The sequence below is a fragment of the Tachysurus fulvidraco genome, chromosome 12 (genome assembly GCF_022655615.1).
Source record: "Tachysurus fulvidraco isolate hzauxx_2018 chromosome 12, HZAU_PFXX_2.0, whole genome shotgun sequence".
In the NCBI taxonomy this organism is placed as follows: domain Eukaryota; kingdom Metazoa; phylum Chordata; class Actinopteri; order Siluriformes; family Bagridae; genus Tachysurus; species Tachysurus fulvidraco.
The window spans coordinates 15,575,196-15,594,032 of NC_062529.1; the positions used below are offsets into that span (position 1 = coordinate 15,575,196).

Genomic DNA, 18,837 nt, shown 5'->3' on the forward strand with positions numbered 1-18,837 from the left:
TGCTTTACTGCTCTTGAGTGAAACCAGTTTTGCATCTATATTTTTATACAGATGCAGAGATTACCTGTGAAATCGCTCTGATGTGGTACAGGTCACATCATTATAAAGTGTTGTACAAAAATCTAATTTCAGACACATATTTTAACAATATTGAAGTGATTTCAACTTGAGCAATTAAGGGCAATAAGATTTCAATGTAATGTAGATGATGGTTAAAGTAACCGGTGACAAATTAAACCCATTCTACCCATTCTAGATGTCCTGCAGTGCTTATGAGTCTATGAAGAGTCTCTCTGTAAGGACAGTATTGTGATGTGTAAGTGGGTTCATTGAACCTATATGGCTCTTAAGACCTAAATAGAGCCATTTAGTAAGTTGAAGCTCTTGTACTGTTTTTTTTTTTTTTTTTTTTCCTTTCTATTACTGACCTTGTTTTAATCTTGCTTCCCCACCACCACCATGACATTGTTGCAGTCTTGGGTCCTTATGAGATTATTTTGAAAGCTTTGTTCACCTTGTCAGGTTTTCGTGGGACATATGACGCACATTTCTAGCACTGTCTCACTGACATGGTCAACTTGACATTGCATATATATTCCCTATAGTATTTGGTTTGCACAATAATGTTTGCATTTTGTAATGTACATTAAAACTGTAAAGCTGGATATCATTGGCCTGGGTACCTGAGACAAGCAGGGTTCGTTTTTGGACTATTCGTTTTTATTTGTAGTTACCCAGTGGAAAATTGGGTTCAACAACTTTTAGGGTTTTCATGTATGTAGGGCAAGTTAATGAACATATGTCTTGTCCACTGCTGTTTTATGACTTGCAATGTGTGTAGTTTAAGGGAGAGAGATATGCTTCCACATGTGAAGTCAATTACTGTAACATCTTTGATCTGTTCTTTTTGCATGCTATACTAGTTCACTCAGCAAATCTTCCGACAGCCTTAATGGATTAAACGTTAATGCCAGGAAAGTGCTTCATTGATTTTTGTGGTCATTTCCACCAGATCTTTTTCAAAGAGCATTATTTAAGAGTTGATGATCAGGATCACAGATGCAGTACAGTTTGATCATCTGTGTCTTCGATTCTCACTCTTCTGCCACAGTCTTATGTTTAGCCTGCCTGGTAAGGCTTTTATAACTTGTCTCTTACTTTGAAGCTGTTTCCTTTTCATGGAACAAGGTAGAAATGTAATCTCAGGAATCCTAATACTGAAAGAAATATCATTAAATGGGGGCTGAAAAATTGATTATTTGAATCTGCAGCACTTCATCAAAGAACAATTCGATCACAGAAGAGATGTTGTCTTCCCCTGATGAAGTGAAAAAAGATGTATGGTTTTGTATTATAACTCAAGGAGATGAGAAAAGCAAACATTTGAAAATTGAAAGAGAAATCTGAGACTTTTTCTTTCCTCTTAAAGTTATTTGCCATTGAGTCAGCAGCCATTTGTTCTAAATATTTGCCATGTTTTCATCAGCAATGCATTAAAACACAATTTAGGGCTTAGTTAATGTGTTGGCCCTCTGTTTCTGTTTCCAGCCAGAGAGCTAAGGGGAAAGGGGATTGAGAGGAGTGGATTATGTGTGTTGGGCCCCAGCATGTGACGTGAGATGCTCTACTAGAATTCCATAAAAGTCTTCTGTTGAACAGGAAATGACTTCCAGGGTTTGGCATTTTCCCTGGACACTGCCGTCATCACAGTATTTTCTGCTGCTTGCTTCTGCTCCTAGCTTCTCTTCGGTTTCTGGCATGCAGTGTATTACTCCATTTTTAGGCCTGAATGCTATTTTTCCAGATGTTGTGCAATTATTATTATTATTACTCTTTACAAATGGACTAGAAATATATCTGTGTTATGAGTAAACATAATCCAACCAACGACAATAGTTAAGCATGAAATAAAATAATTAATTTAAGAAAATCTTATACTGCTGACTAGCTGAGACGGCATGTGGGCTTTTCTGGTAATAGTGTTAAAGCAAGGGGAAGATCACCCATTGTTGCTAAAGGAGTAGGGGGTTTCAAGGAAAGGGATGCTGTTCTACACAGGAAGCAGCACTTCCTGTAGTTTTTTTTTTAATGTATCAGGCTTTTTGGATCCTGTATGACTTCCCCAGAATTTTTTCAGTTTTATTATTAAGTTACAGTTACATGCCTTGATAACTAGATCATGGGGAAAACCTGGGATATGATGCATTTTTGCTGCAAAGCTTTGAGAAATGTATTTTACTGAGAAAATTGTTCTCGTGTTTTGCATTATCTCTTTGTATTTGGGGTTTTGAACATCAGTTATCAGTATTCTACACAGATGAGCATACATGAAGACTGGGGATATTATGTGCTTTATTTATGGCAGAAGCTAGGCCAGACATGGTGCTTTCCATGAATCACAAATCATATCCTTCTTTTATTCTGTAATGATTTATTTTAATTTGCACTGTGACTGTGCACATCTGTTATCACAGAGCAGTGGTTGCTTTGGTTCTATAAGGTCATTTATATGGCAGGTTCTTAAGGACAAGCTAATCTAGTATACAGGAAGTAGTTAGCGTAAGTAGGGGCCCCCTCCCAGTGCAGATCTTTCCTGTTGCTCTGATCAAATCCTGTTGTGATTTAGTGATTCTTCGTAGCTTCTTCACTCAGGCTGAACCATTTCACTTTCTTGTAACATTACAGTCTATGTTTCTATAAAAGTTAATATTAACATGTATGATAGACATTGCTGACAACTATAAACACTGCAACAGTTGAGCTTTGTGTATTGGAGTAAACATATGGGACAAAGACTTGCATGTGGAGAGGGCGAAACTTGAGCTATGGAGTTTTTGCAGATGTTTTGGCCTGGGAATTCTATATCACAAATATACTGAACAGCATTACATTCCTAAAATGTTTTTGATTTTGTACCTTCATTCCAACTGTCAGTAAAAATTTATCATGCCGTATTCTGTATGCAGGGCAGGTGTGGCACAGTTCACAAATTAAAGCTTTCAAATAACACACTGCCTATCGGAGCACCCATCTGGGCAAACAACATTTGGCTGGACTTCCACTTTGACGTCTCCACCCCCACTTTCCCCCTCCTCACTGAGCTCTTGATGTAGAAGCTGGATGATGCCAGGCAAATCACTGGCTGGTTGGATGATGCTTCCCAGCTGTTCTGTTTTTGAGATCTTTGAGACCTCATAGCTTCCTTGGGCAATGATGTATGTACATGATATTGCATGCAATGCAATTAAAAGATATTAGCTGTAGCATATAATTGCATAAAGCTGCAAAAGCGAATGTATGACTGTTCATCTCTAAGGTTAGTGAATTACCTATTGCACACTGTGCTACTTGATGGTCTGAGTGATGACTAGATGCTGATTCTATATGTGTGTATATTTTTGTAACAGGATACCATGGTGTGATCTTTTCTTTTGGTTGGCCAGTCCCCCAATATCTTTCTGGATCTACCATTAATCTCCAGGATAGTGCATGTCCTCGTTAGGCCTGTGGTAAATCTCTGGGGGAACTTTTGGCTTGCTTAAACAGAGGCTATGTTTTTCTCACCACTTTGTGTTCAGTCACTATTCCCCCAAACAGGTTAAGGGGATCATTGCATGTGTCCTCAGAGAATTTTGAGTGTCTCAAAACAAGATCCGGGGGGCTATTATTGATTAAGGTTGCACTCTAAGTGACCATGACCCCCTACTGGTCCTTGACATGTCCTTGAGAGAGAGTGTATGAATTTGCAGGCTTCATTTGTTCAACCATTGTGTTGTGAATTTTATAAAAGGCTTTTGTGTATTCTGAAGATCATCATGGCTTTTGTTTTATCATGAAAATTTAATGTTAAGATGCATTGATAATAAAGGATGAAATTTACTGTAGATATTTTGCAATATTCATAGTATTTCTTTTATACTGTTTTATAGTATAAGCACTCAGCAACAGATGAGCTTTGATTTATAGGAGTAAACCTTTGCGAGGGGAGCTTGCATATGGAGAAGATGAAACTTTAGCTTTGGAGTGTCTGTTGATGTTTTGGCCTGGAGAATCTTTAATGAGAGCTCCTTTCTTCTGTAGTTTTATGTAGCTATGAGCCAGAAATCTGAGTTCACTGGAATGCTGCAGTGACTCTGGTCTATTGTTTTTGCAGACACTTAAAATGTCATTAGTTAGATTTGGAATGTGTTTAGATCACTGGGATTCATCATGGTGGCACTTGTCCGTCCCCTCACCCCATACCCCAAATGTCAGTTAGTGGTTAGTGGTTTTCTGGCTTTGTATAACTGCTATGAACCTGGATTAGATACTATATGGGTAACAATGTGTGAACACCTGACTATCAAACCCATATGTTGGCCTTCCTCAAATTGTTGCCACAAAGTTAGAAGCACACAATTATTTTACTCTAGTTTCCAAATCACTACATATTTTACAATAATTACACAGACACACTCCAAAATTTAGTGTAAAATATTCTGAAGAGAGTGGTTATTATAACAGCAAAGATGGGACTAAATCTGATATGTGATGTTCAACTAGCACATACATGTGTTCTGGTCAGGTGTCCACAAACCTTTGGTGATGTCCAGGCTCCTCTGATTAGCATTGGAACCTTGCACCTTTGGTGACAGACCACTAAATTTCTTTAGATGAGCAAAAGAATAAGACCAGAAAGTCTATATAAAAGTAAATAACACTTATTTGGTTGCATATTCTTTGATTGCAATAACTGCAACTCACTAACCACCAAACTGTTGGATTCTATTTTTGTAATGCTCTTCTAGTCTTGAACTGCAGCGTTCACTTTAGGTTAAGGTCTGATGATTGACTTGGACAATCATCAACCTTTGTTGTGTTGGCAGTGTGTGTTTTGGGTTCTTCTTTTAATGCATGATTAAATTTCTCCAATTAAATTAGATGTGTTTCAGAGTGAATTGGCAGACAGAATGTTTTTGAATATTTCTACGCTCATTCTTCTGCAATATCAAGAGATTATTGAGCCTGTTGCAGAAGCAGCTATGTAAACCCAAGCAATGACACTACCTCCACTGTGCTACACTTTTGCCTTTCATTTTGGTATTTTGGATTTTTCTTCCCAGTTCTCACGTTTGTCAGCAACTGCTGTTTTCCTTGGCTGACTTTGTTAGTATGCTAGTGGTTTCTTTCCTCATCAGAAAATGGGTAGGTTTAAGCAAAAGATACCATGTTCTAAGATGTTTAACACATCAACATGTAAATATCAGGAAATTAAATCTGAAATTCTGATCCATCATCTTCCTCAAACCCAAATATTTTTGGCATATAGCAAAAACAATATAATAATACTTGCTATTCCACTGCTTTTTGGCACAAACTGTATAATGTATATGTGATTTTAGTGACAGTCATGCACTACACTGTGTTGCCAGTTTATTAAGAACAGCATGAACCTTTTTTGGACATTCTACAAGAGGCTTGAATGCATTTTGTAGGAACATTGGCCCATATGGAAATTATTGTGGTCTTGACGTAAACATCTTTTTCCATTTCATCCCAAAGATGCTTTAGTAGAGTTGAGAGCAACTGAAACAATGAAAGCTTGCTTTTATGCTCTTGGAATCATTCATGGAATGGACTTTTTGCACCATTGTGCATTGTGTGGGCACTGGCCATCCGAATATGCATAAACAGATACAAAGCAATAAAGTTGTTCAGCTGTCCTTGTTTTTCTCTGACGAAAAGGAAACACAGCTACTAGTGACTTTAACCTCCCCCTGGGGTATGTGTACTGTATATGTATGTGTCAGACTGATGCACTTTAATGCATTAGATTTAAATCTGTAAGAGAAGATTAATGATTGATTAAAAAAAAGCACAACACCACATGATCCAATCATTGGGCTTTGCAGTGCCAGTGCTGATGCTCATCTTCATCCTGATATCTGTCCCTGCTTGTCACATTCATTATTGATCTGGTTGTATAAGTAGCTCAAAATCATACCTGTTCCAGGCAATGCAGCATGCATTTGGGAAGTCATCAGAACCTAAGTGCATCAACGTTGATCTCAGTCAATTCCTCAGTCGATACTTGTATGTGCTTTTTTTAAGAACTTTATTTTTTTCAGTTGGACCTTTATAAACATTGAATGAACATCTCTTTTAGGATGCCATTAGCATTGGTAATTCTCAGTTCGGTGCCTTTTAGGTTTTGATGTATGCTGTTCCTCAAAGCACTGCCTTTGGGGAAGATAAGGCAGTGAAGAGACAAGGCAGTGAAGAGACAAGGCAGTGAAGAGACACTGGTGCACAGGAGGCATATAGGCAGCATAGCTTTTCTTCGGCCATTCTATAAATGACACTTCTCTATTTCCATCTCCAGGGAAACTCTGTTTATTGTCAACGTGAAGACGAGTAATATTTTAGCTCACTTTACATTTTAAAATTCTTTTTAATCAAACAATCATTTTTAGAGCTATCAGAATCACACTTTGTTTTTAAGTTTGCATAATTGCTTCATATTACAAAACAAATTGACAGAGAATCAAACGATTGCTTATTATGTCAATAATTAAGCAGCTCGAGACAGCCTGCTTGACTAGCATGAATTATGAGGCACCTAAACAAGGATGCAAATGAAAAGCTTAAGAGTTTCTGGTCATGTTTATGGATTGACTCATTAGTACTTAAGCATATGAGGAGATGGACGTTGTTCTGCCTGTAGACCAATCTACCGTCATGCTTACCGAAATCATAAATGCTCATTCGCTCTGCAGCTCTAGAGTCCCTGCTCTGCATTCAGTGCACCCAATTACTTAGCCTAACTACATTACATCATCCCCTAGCAGCCTATATTTTTAGCCAAGAGAAACCTATTGGCCAGCAGCAGATTGAATTACCAGCCTTTTTACGCAGGCTGTGTGATAGATGACCCACCCCACCCCACCCCCCAATTCTGTTAAGATATGGGTAGAAAGAGGGAAGAGGACAGGGGCTGAATGTATAGAAGGGTTTATTTAGTGTGTTCGTGTACAGCTGAGTATCCCTCACTAGTGCTCGGTCGCTAAAATTTTAATTCAATTTTCATAAAAGGTTTAGCTTTGCCACATGCTCAGTTTAAGAGAATATATGATAGTACATCTTGTTTATATTTTCTTTGAGATGAGATGAGAGCTCCACCCAGGCTGTTTATATTGCCAGTGTAGCAGTGAATATCATCCCTGTTTCCACTTTAAAGAACAAACATGATCATTGTGCTGCAGGAAGCTTATAACTTGAATTTGTAGTTATTACATCACTCGAATGCTCTGATTGATTGCCTCTGCAATCATGCTGACATAATATTTCACTAAATAACCTTTCTCTATTTGAGTTATTGTATCCTTTAAGTACAACCAGTAATTTTCTATAAATGCAGTGTTGTATTTAGCAGTTTTAGCTTTGTGAAAACTTAAGTGTTCTCTGGTTAGAAAGTAAACCCCTGTGACACCCCCCAGGCTTTCACACAGCAAGAAAATCACATACAGCTTAGCTACCACACGGCATGCCCGCTTGCCGTTTCCAAACGGGGGAAAAAAAAAAAATCAAATCCAGATTTTTTTCCACTATGTGAAGGGAGCTAAAAGATTGTTGATGGGTCAGTTGCTCTACTCAACGGTTACTGTTGTGAAGATTAGAGGTTTTTTAAAAACACTGTTGCTTGGCATCAGACCGCTGATTGATGGAGCCAAGTGGCGGTACAGAGGGTAATGATTGTAAACTGAGATGATGGACAGTGTGTAACACTTTTACTTCTTTGTCTAGAGTGTTTTTTCCATTGCACTTATTTTATTTAACTGTTTAATGAAAACTGGAGACATGTATTCAAAGCATTTAAGAACTGCTGGTTGGGAATCACGAAGAGCATGAAGAGAGTATCCAAGCACACACAGCTCAGTCATTATATAATGTTCTCTACCACTGTCATGATTTTTTCCTCCCAGTTTGCTACATAGGTTATTTTTGATTTACCATTACTTGTTATTTTCTGAACTGTGGGTTAAGGTATAAATGGTATAAGATTTAAAACGATGCTAGCAGTTTATGCCACAGACTGCCTAGAGACTAAGAGGCTGTAGTTTAAATGGAAACATTGTGGTTTAGGGAGCCCCAATTTGGAAGGATGGAAAGCCAACATCACGAAGAAGAAACTCTGAGTCAGTGCGTTTGGAGTCACTAGTGTGGTAGAGTGGAGGATTGGGAAGTAGTGAGACAGACAGAAGGAGAGGAGAGGCAAGCTTGGCTTGGAGAGGCAGTGAGGAAACTGGACACTGCTGAGGAAGTACTAGTCCCTGTGCTCGCCTGGAAGCATGCCCGAATGACATCACTGCTAGAGCAAGAACATCCGCTTTTCCGGATGTCTACTGCATAGTCTGGCTAGAATTGGTCTGTACAATTTTATTAAGAGAATCTGTAATAGTTATTAACAATGATTTTCTATTTATTATTAAATATACTTAACCATTGTCTACCTATGACTCACTTCTTTAGCAGTGTGGAGGAAGGGGATCAGTTTCTTAAAGGAACTTTTATGGTCCAGAAGACACAAAACACATAAAACATGCCTGCTAAGATTTTTCTAAAGATGTTCCTCTTTAGCCTTGTGTTCAGATGGTTATTACTATACTATGTTGTATACATGCACATATGCACCCCTATGTTCCTCTATTGTTAGCCTACAGCTGTGGGAGAAAATCAGGTTTGAGATGCTTACAGCCTATGGAACAAAGAGAAAGCTTTAACCTGATCTCCTCACTGTGTCACGCAAACAGCAGTTCTTTTCCATTCAAATATTTACCTCACCCCAGCCGCTTTTATTCCCCTCCCCCTGTGGATTGTACATGATTGGCACTCAGTCTAAGCTCAACTTTGTCACACAAATACCGTCCCCTGTTTAGGCACCTATGGTGATGTCATGTTTGATGAGAGTTCCCTGGAGGCCCAAAGTAATCCCTACCAAATGCAGTGTCACACCCCTGTCATTAAAACCAGAGATCTTTGTACTATCCTAATGGCCTGTTGGATGGCTCATATATCACTGCCACTCACCCATTGACCTTTTCTTACCACGCTAGCTGTATTTACATGCAAAGATTTTCACTAGGATGGATAAATTCACAGCTGTAAAATCTCTGTTTGTATATTGTTGTGGCCACAACACAACCCTATTTGGTTATTTTCCTGTAGCGACAGCAATTTGTGCTTTATGTATTCCTCTTTATTCTTTCTTTCTAATAAAGCTGAGATATTGATCCAATTTCTAGAATTTCAGTGAATTATTCTTCTATCATTTCTCATATTTTGTGTGTATTTATGTGCAGATGTCAAGAAGGACTGGTCAGACCATGCACTGTGGTGGGAAAAGAAGAAGACATGGCTGCTGAAGACACACTGGACACTGGATAAGTATGGCATCCAGGCTGACGCCAGGCTACTCTTTACGCCCCAGCACAAGCTCCTGCGCCTGCAGCTGCCCAACATGAAGCACATGAAGGTCAAAGTGAACTTCTCAGACCGTGTCTTCAAGGCTGTTTCAGACATCTGCAAAACATTCAGTACGTGAATCTGTGTTTTTTTTTTTGTTTGTTTGTTTGTTTGTTTGTTTGTTTTTTTATAGTGAAGGTAACGGTTATGTGGACACTGTCACCAATTTTTTCTGCTCTAGAACCTTTTTTCAGGCTTCTCGTGTTGCATTACTTTCGAAGGTTTGGCCTACCTCAGTAGTACAACTGTTTAAACCCACATAAAGTTTGTCTGCTTCTTGGTGCAACAGGTTATTGGTCTATTTTACACTGTCCATATTTAGCCCTTTTGGCCATCACTAGCGGTCAGAGGTTAAATGTCATCTCTATCATTATCCATCTACGTAAGCATCTACGTGCTTTAGAGCTGCTGAACTTGTGGTAGAAGGTCAAATACTAAATCCTTTTGATTGGTAACTTCCAGCTGACTTCCACTACACTGCCAGTGTCCTCTAGTTTGTCTAATAGTTTCTTATTAAGGTACATACATTTGAGGAGAAAAAAACTATTAGCATAATGCAATACATTAATGTTCACGTCATAATAGTTGAAAACTTTAGATTAAATGTGAATGAACACTTAATTGTTAATAAAATACATCTGGATTGGTTAATGTTTATTCAATCCATAACTTAAAGTCCAAAAATGAACAGGAATTAAATTAGTGTGTTAAGTGTTCATGACGCATACAAAAACATGACTGAACGTGAACATCAGATCTACTAGGACGTATCTTCTCATTGTAAACGTCTCTAAGTGGGTGTTTTGCAATATAAAGTAGGCAGACGATATCTTTCTCACACACGACTTTACTAAACACTTGGATTTTAATGCAGAATGCCCACCATGCACATACTCTCTCACATAACTCTTCGCGTTCAGCTAGTTTTTTTTTTCTTTTTCTCTCTCTCTCAGCTCTCACTCTCTGCCCTTAAATCTCCTCTGGCGCTCACTGTTGGGAGAGCAAACACATCGTTAGCGAAATTACTCACAGGTGTGTGAAGCTTGCTGCTTGTTCACTCAGACTCCGCCCTCCATTCACAAATGGCACTTGGCCACGCCCCCATTGCAGCATTCATCTAATAACGTATTGAACTCTGGTGTAAATATTCACTCAGTCATACACCCACTTGTTTACTGCCAGTCACAGCTTTTTCCTGGCACTGGAATACATTGTTGATGGGGAACTGGTCTCTCTGGTGTAAATATGAATGGTTGTCTCTGCTTAACAACTGCAAGCATGTTATTTCAAACAAGGTGCTTTGTTATTTTGGAGTGAATTTGATTCCTTATTGATGTATTTTTTTTTTTTTTTTTAATTGTGTAATTAACTGTTACTTACGTTGTATCAAAACCGGTTTGCTTATGTTGATTAATATACTGATTAGTTAAGGGGATGTTGCTCTAAAGCCGTGTTTGGTTGGTTGGTTTGATCACAGTAGTGTTAGGATTTTAATTGTTTTATTCATACAGTATATGCATACAATATAGCATGGAGATAATATTGGGTTATCTATGTACTTTTCAAGATTGGCATCTCTGCCATAACAAATCTAATTTTAGCCTCAGCCTTCAGGGCAAATTGGTCATGGCAGACTTTACACATGACTGAGTTGCAGGTAACTTAGAAAGGCTAGTGAGGATCTACATCTGTGCTCTTCAGATGTAATTGTTTGTGCTTTGTGTTCAGAATCCTCTTCCTAATTCGCAGCAATTTCTTCATTCTTACTCAGTGCAGCATAGACTGAAAATTGTGCTCTTAAACTTTGTATTCCTAAAAGTGAGCCATTTACTTGGTTTGACAGTTCCCTGTTCTTGTGCTCGCTGTGTTGCTCAGATTTACAAATGGGATGGGGACAGGAAGTTTGCAGCCTCCAATTGGCTAAAGGTACAGACGGACTGAGTGCTGTATTCTTCTTGCAGCTGTGCTTTAGACAGTAACCATTTAGCCTTGGGTTCTCATATGCTCTTCTGGGTCCCTGTCCCACACACCAAGAGATAGATTTTCAAGAGAAATGTCTAGTTATTTAATCAGTTGGTCATGCAGTAGCAGATTCCCAGAGTTCACTCCTGTGCTGGAATTATTATTGGACCATTTGAAAGCGAGCTTTGGATCATATCCAAACTCCATTTGTGATTGTATGTGTCAGTAGTCTACCATGTTGTCAGAACAGATGTTTTTAAATGTCAATTGAGCATCATTCATTGGCCTGGCACAGTTATTGTAACATGGGCTGATTTGGAGAATTTAATTGAGGGTCTGCATTGGGGTAAGTGTAACTAAAAATGTCTCATTACAAAATTGGTCACAGTTACAGCTGTCAGGAGTCCTCTCTTAGCATATTATCAGGCTTCCAAGTGGTGCAAGAATTTGCCCTGTTGCTGGGTCAAGAGCTGAAATCTCTACGATGCCAGAGCAGTCAGGAGAGTGTAATTCAGTCTGCTTGCTGGGTGAGAAGGACTACATACCTCTGGCTCTAGTATCATGTGCACTAAAGTCTGTACAAAGCTAACAGAAGAGTTACATTTTATACGAAGGCCTTCACATTGTCCTCAGGACTCATTTTGGCGAGCATGAGGTGCAGAGTGCTAACTGGCATCCCCTCATGCTGGAGCAACCCGTGGAACAGCTTTAGATCCTTTGCCTGCATCTGGAGTAAAGTCTGGAAGTGTTGTGCTAGCTCCAGGGGCACATGGTATTATGTATGGTGGAGACTGGCAAGAGATTGAACCATTTCTGCCAGTGGTAAGGACTCCATGACATTGTTGACTTCCTTCAATAGGGTGTAGGAGAGCACTTTTTAAAATAAAATTTCCAAAGTAAATCTATTTAAACAGCCTTGAGAGACCTGTGAGTGACAGGGAAGGGAAATAAAATGAAAACATAAACCAAACATGAGATTAGATTTTGATGCTGAATTGTTTGAGGAAGGTCAAAGTGTTGTCAGTGTGTGGTCTAATTAGTAGAAAAGGCCTTGCTGGATGAAATGCAGCTGCATTTTTTGTTTTATTCAGTTTTATTTATTTATATATTTGCTGATACTTGTGAAATCTTGACAATAATACACTTTGAGGTGTACAGTCAGAGCTTAGTACAGCTATTTTTCCTATGTGTGAGGACGCTACAAATCGAGGGCATGTCCACTGCCAATGAATTGTGCATGACTGGGCTTGGAGCTTGAAGAGACACACACACACACACACACAACACAACACAACACAACACAACAGAGCACCACTTATTGTCCTGTTGCAAAGCTACATTAGCTGGCAGGATGTTTGTCCTTAATGTCTGTCATGCTGGTTCACTTAGTGGCTCCAGCAGGTCCTGCTGTCCAGGGCTATTACTGTACCTATTTATATCATCCAATTTTCAGGAAAATCTTGTTTTGAGCTGATCCAGCTGATCTCTGTTAGTTGTAACAATCAGATGTTCTGAGCCTTCACTGAATCCTAACTTTACACTCATGTGTACACACACAAACCAAAATATAATCTCATGTCTGGTTTGTTTTCATGTGTATAGCATACAGTTTATTTCAGAGAGTGATCTCAAATGTGAGCTGCAGCTTAAGCCAGAGTTGTTTTAAAAGTACACTATCCACATGCCCAGATCTGTAATATCCAAAACAGCTAATAGGTGTCAAGTAGCAATATGAGAAATGATCAACTCGTTGACTCTTGTGAAGATTTTGTAACTCTTTTTAAATATATTTTTTTAAATATATTGAATTCAAATAAACCAATAAACTCAAATTATTTCAAAAAGTATTGAGCAGCTTCTTACGTAATGATCATTAGTTCGATTGAAGCGAATTTGATTAGGGGTTTTGACTAGGATTTATTACGCCATTGGGATCCCAGCACAGTAATACACTGAGGTGGATGATACATGGTTCAATCCAAACTACTCTCCTACTCCGATGCTACATCTGTGGTTTAAAGATCAACTGGTATCATTTGTACTCCCAGCTGACAATGAGCTTCACAAGGCTCTTTACATGTTCCCGAATACACACTCCTGTGCACCAATTTCCAACAGGAAAACAAATCAAATTCTGATGCTCATGACACTAAGCCTTTTGGAGTAAGAATGTTGGAGCACTACTGTTAGTGGTGAACAAATATGGTCAGTCATTTACAACCTCAGTCACACAGTTTCTTATAATAAAAGCAGGCGGTTCACAGCAACCTTTAGTAACAATGCACCGAACTAGAATCCTGTCTTGCAGGACGATATAAAAGCGGACATTGAATTAGCCATTGATTCGTTACAATGAATCTCAGGTTAGAATAGCTTGTCCAATTTCTATATGTTCTAATCCAGTGATTCTACCTGGCTTTGGAGCTCTTGTATACCCAAAGTCTGTTAGTTAACAGGTGCCCTGGGCTGTGCTTTTAGTCAGACTGTATTACACTCTGCATTCTTCTCATTACTGTTGTTCCTTTTTTCTCCCTTTCATGTGATACAAGAAAAGAATATCTTTGTCTGTGAATTATTTACTCCTCATATGGCCTTCCTGAAAAGTGTGGAGAAACTACTCCCATTAAAACTGGCTGCTGCTCAAACAGGTGCTTTTGCTTTGTATGCAGCAGAGTAGCTAGTCGGGTTGTGTTTTGGTGCGGGAGTGTTTAGGTATAACAAACCTGTACAAAGTCACTACTTTTTTTTTTTTCCAATAACAAAGCCACAGAATTTGAGAATAAACTCATTGCTTTGCATATGATTTAATATCAAGATACCAGCTTTAGCTATGACCAAACCTCTTGCTCCCTTCTTTAGTCAGTCAGCCTGCTTGTCACAACCTTGCCTGCTCACATGGCTGTATAAGGCCAGAGTGAGTACAGCGTGAGAGAAAGAATACTACCATCTGGTAGTTCTTAAAACCTCTGGAATGCTTTTGCTTTAGTAACACAAACTAAACAAGCATTTCGCGCCAAGCCAAGAAGTCTCTCCTCCCCCTGACACATACTCGTTCCCCTCCCTGGATGTCTGGCTGTGGAAAAGTGAGGGGGAGCTCAGGCTGCCTTGCAATAGTGCTTTAAATGCAAAATAATAAAGAATAAGAAGTATTCTTAGAAGAGACCAATGAGTACCAGTCAATAAAACTGCAAATAAAAGTAAATACTGCAAATATTTTTAAATATCTTAGCTGGACTTGCAGATATTTTTCTAAAAATATCTGTTCTGCCCAACTTGCAAAGCATTCTTGTGTGTCAGAAAACACACCAATTTCTCAGCTCAGTCAGCAGGAGAGAAGAAGATGATCAGATGTGTTGTAGCCATCACACAGCCTGAGGAATGCTCTTCTGTTTTGCCTCTCTGATCCTTTAGACAACTACAGAGCTAAAAGAGGACTTTGAAGAATCATACTTAGCCAACTTTGACCAAGTACATTGTGTGCAACTGTGTTGTATGAGCCGAGATTTCTGATTTGTCTCTGTGGAGATGAATGTCTTGTAATCAGTATCAGAGCCAGACTATTCTAATAGGGTGGGGCATCATTTTTATGTGGCCTAAATATGCAGATTTCTGATGAAATAGGGAAACAGATGGCTTATAGATTGCTTTCTTGCAGAAAGCGAATTAATAAGGTCTAAAAAAATAAATAAATGTTGATGCATAAAGTCAAGCAATCGTTTTATGTGCTGTTCCTTTTGTAAAATATATTGATTATATGATTTAAATCAAAGAAATTTACATTTTTTTCTCTTGGTTAGTAACATTTAGCACTGCCTTTTTAGATCCTGTTTTCCAGGACAGGAAATAAATTCGTTAGCTACTCAACAGAGCATGTGAAAGAGGCTGGTGCTGCATCCTTTGTTTTTGTTCTCAACAAACCTATTGGAGTAGGCTACACTTTTTTTATTCATTCATTTTTTTCTGAAAAAATACTTCATCCATGATCAAAGTCCTAAAAGTGGATGTGTTTAGTAGAGTGTGAATACAGAAAATGTATTGTGCATGATCACTAAGATGCATTGCACATCTTCTACTTTCAGCTTTTTTTGTTAGGGGTTGCAACAGGGAATTATCAGTTTCCACCTAGCTCTATACTCGGCATCCTCTACAATCGCACCCATTAACTTCAATTCCTCTTTTAACACGTACATATATCTCCTCTGCTGCCTTCCTCCTGAACCCTTACCTTGCTACATCTCCAACATCCTTCTACCAATAACCTTTCTATTTCTGTCCTTCTATTTATCCAGACTTGGACCGGCACAGAAATCTCTGACTTGCAACCTCTGTGGCTAGATTACCTGTGCATATAAGAAGTATTTACTAAGTAAATATACCACAGGAAACCTTACTAATTTTACTAAACTCACTTGCCTACTTTTTATTTATACATAATTACTAACATCCTCTGCTTGTTCCAGTTATCTAGGTTAGTTATTTTTGTCCACTCCTTAGCAGAATTCCAAAAGTGCTAATATTCTTTTAAACAGGATTTTTTTTTTAATCTTTCAATTTTTGTACAAAAATGTCTTTTAGAATATTTTTACCCTCACAGTTTGCTAAGCTTTATTGTGATTTCTGCACTTAACCATCTCAGTGTGCCTTCGTTCTGCACAAATTAAACACCCACTGTAAGTTTCGGAAAAATGAATTGTGGAGTGAGATTCTAATAATCCCTTTTGTTATGTAGATATCCGCCATCCCGAGGAGCTGTCCCTACTGCGCAAGCCCCGTGACCCCAAAAAGAAGAAGAAAAAGCTGGAGGAGTATGAAGAGGAGACTCTCGAGCTGGAAGGCCCTCTACTTACTCCGGGATCAGGTACATCTACATGTGCTCCTTCTCCATTTCTCTCACTCTATTGCTAGTCATATGGATACAGGTTTCCATACAGATTATTGCAGTTCAGCATATTATGGATGACTTGTGTGCTAATCAAAAGAACATTAGCACACAACACTTCAGCCTGTCATTACACTATGCTAGCCATAGTATGCTTTCAAATGGAAATTATGTATCCTTTAGTTAAGTCTTTAACTTAATCGGTATAAAACTTCCTGTTCCAATGAGCATGTGTATGTCCCACTGTTGAAAATTACATGCGTGCAAGGAATCTTGCAATCCTTTTTAAACAGCCTCAAACACGTTACATTACATATTGAGCAGCTGTAACTCTGTCGTTGGTGAAAGTGGAATTAAATCTATTGTCATTTAGCTTGGGAATTTTTTTTCCAACCAATTTTAAGCTCGATTATAAGAAATTCAACCCTGCTATGAATGTATTTTGCATGTTTTGGGATTTGAAGTATGGTAAAGTGTTTTAGATTTAGTCATAATCACTCCTGGTCCTTCTTATTCTGAGAACATTTTTACTCCCAGCTTTTAACTAAGAACCTTTTTTCTCCTAAACAGACTTTGAGGATCCTATTGATAGTAATTCTCAGAAGCTTTATACATTCTGCCCAGGGTCAGCAGACTCTCAGGCTGCATTTATGGTCTGGCCAAACTAGATTTGTTTTGGCATAGTGGTATAATGTATAATATATTACATATATAGCGAAAGATGTTTTCAGAGTACATGTGTGGTTAAACTGCAATGAAACAGATTATTTTCAGAGTGTACTGGAATAAGAGCATGTGGGTATGGAACAAGCATTTGATTTGCAATCATAATGCATGGTCTTTGGCTGTTGTGACCAAATGCTTTAGATTCCGCACATACTTGGTCACACTGCCATTTTGAAGCAGACTGGGCAGCCATCAAGCAACGCCCCACAGCGATGAAGTAAACCCACTTTAAGAGGCACCATGGCAAGCCACTATCTCTAGACAGAGTTGTTGCCAAGAATCTATGAATGGAGCTCATTGTCACACCCATGCTCCACCCATGGCCCCAGAACAGCCATCACCCACACAGATAGAGCCTACAGGCCTAGGATGCAAAGCAGAGGGGTCACAGAGGCCCAGTGTGCAGGGTTACTGTTTCTGAGCTCAGGCCTTCACTGTCAATTCTGCCCTTGTTCTTTCATTATTAGCGTTTAACCCAGGGCTGACCCTTATTCGAATAGAGCAGGGGTCCTGCATGGTGTGTATGAGATCTACATGTTACACTCTACAAAAGCTCTTTCTGAGAACTGAGTGGATGTAATTCCAGCTTTTCATGCACAAGCTGCTGAGGGTTAATGTTCCACAACAGGAAACGAGTTCACTACTGTTTACCACACATGAAGCAGAGCATGAGCAGATAAGAATAACTGCGATCCAATCAAGCTGGACTGTGCTCTCTTCGCCTATCAGAAGGCAGATTTGCTTATATTCTTTTTCTAATACACTGAAGTCCTAGAGGTGTTGAGCTGTAAATTTTTGGGGGTTTCTTTTTGTGCGAAAGTAAAGGATAAGGTCTGAAAATTAAAGGTAATGCTTGTAATTCTGTAGTGTTTACATAGCTTGACTAGACAGAGCTATCTGGGTGTGGAGAACTATCCCAATGCTGACCGTGTTGGTAAAAATGACTAAGCTTTACCAAAGACATAGTCCTCCTCAAACTGAATCATTAACCAGAGAAGATGACTAGCACTGGGTAAAATATATTCATCCCATGTCCTCATCTTGTCTGGCAACCCAGTTGGGCCAAAATGTGTCACATTCTGACATTTGAGACTGGCTTCCATCCTTTCTTTATGTCCTTTTAACTTTTTCCTTTCCTCCAGTCTGTTAATCTCTTTAATCTGTCCAATCTTTTTTATTTCCTTTCTTCTGCTTTTCCTCATCCCTCTTCTTTAGCCTCTGAGGTAATATACATCGGACCTGTGAAAGGTAAGACTGTTTGTCTCTGCCTCTCTGCATTGCTCCTTCCACGTCTCTATCAAAGCACTGGATTTGCTTGGTTCTGTAGGATTTTATATAAGGGACAGATTTATAATGTCCATGAAAAAATAGTTTTTTTAATTTGCTCCTTTTTGTTTATCTCCTATCTTTCCACCCTAACCCCGATAATATTCACACAGAGTTCATTTCCCTGACTGACATGAACTGTGAGGTCAGGATAAGGAGTGAGAGTGAAGAAATTAGGGGAGGTCAGGGATTAGCTGGCATCTTTTGTCATTTCATGAGCTGGGATTTAAAGTGGCTTTTTATACTTCCAGGCCAGGACCATTAACACAGTATTTACAAAGTTGAACATAAAAAGCTCTGAAAAAGTGCTGGTATGCAGAAGAGGGCCCCTACATGTTGAGTATATCTATTCATTTCCAAACAAGTCCCATCCTTTTCTCTGTCTGTGTGTGTTGTGAGGATTTAGGATATAAACATTCTTAGAGACAGGCAGTGTTGACCAT

General features: G+C 38.8%; 1 protein-coding gene across 5 annotated transcripts in view; it reads left to right on the forward strand.

Annotated features, from left to right (window-relative positions):
- Positions 1-18,837, forward strand: part of fermt2 (FERM domain containing kindlin 2) — a 35,044-nt gene that overhangs the window by 3,046 nt on the left and 13,161 nt on the right. For 3 of the 5 annotated variants that reach the window (XM_047821435.1, XM_027172405.2, XM_027172406.2), the window contains 3 exons: positions 9,339-9,572; positions 16,193-16,321; positions 18,284-18,316. In XM_047821435.1, coding sequence (XP_047677391.1) covers positions 9,497-9,572; positions 16,193-16,321; positions 18,284-18,316 — 238 coding nt within the window. In that variant the 5' untranslated portion in view covers positions 9,339-9,496. The remainder of the gene's footprint in view (positions 1-9,338; positions 9,573-16,192; positions 16,322-18,283; positions 18,317-18,837) is intronic. The other 2 variants (XM_027172407.2, XM_027172408.2) reach the window with 1 other exon arrangement.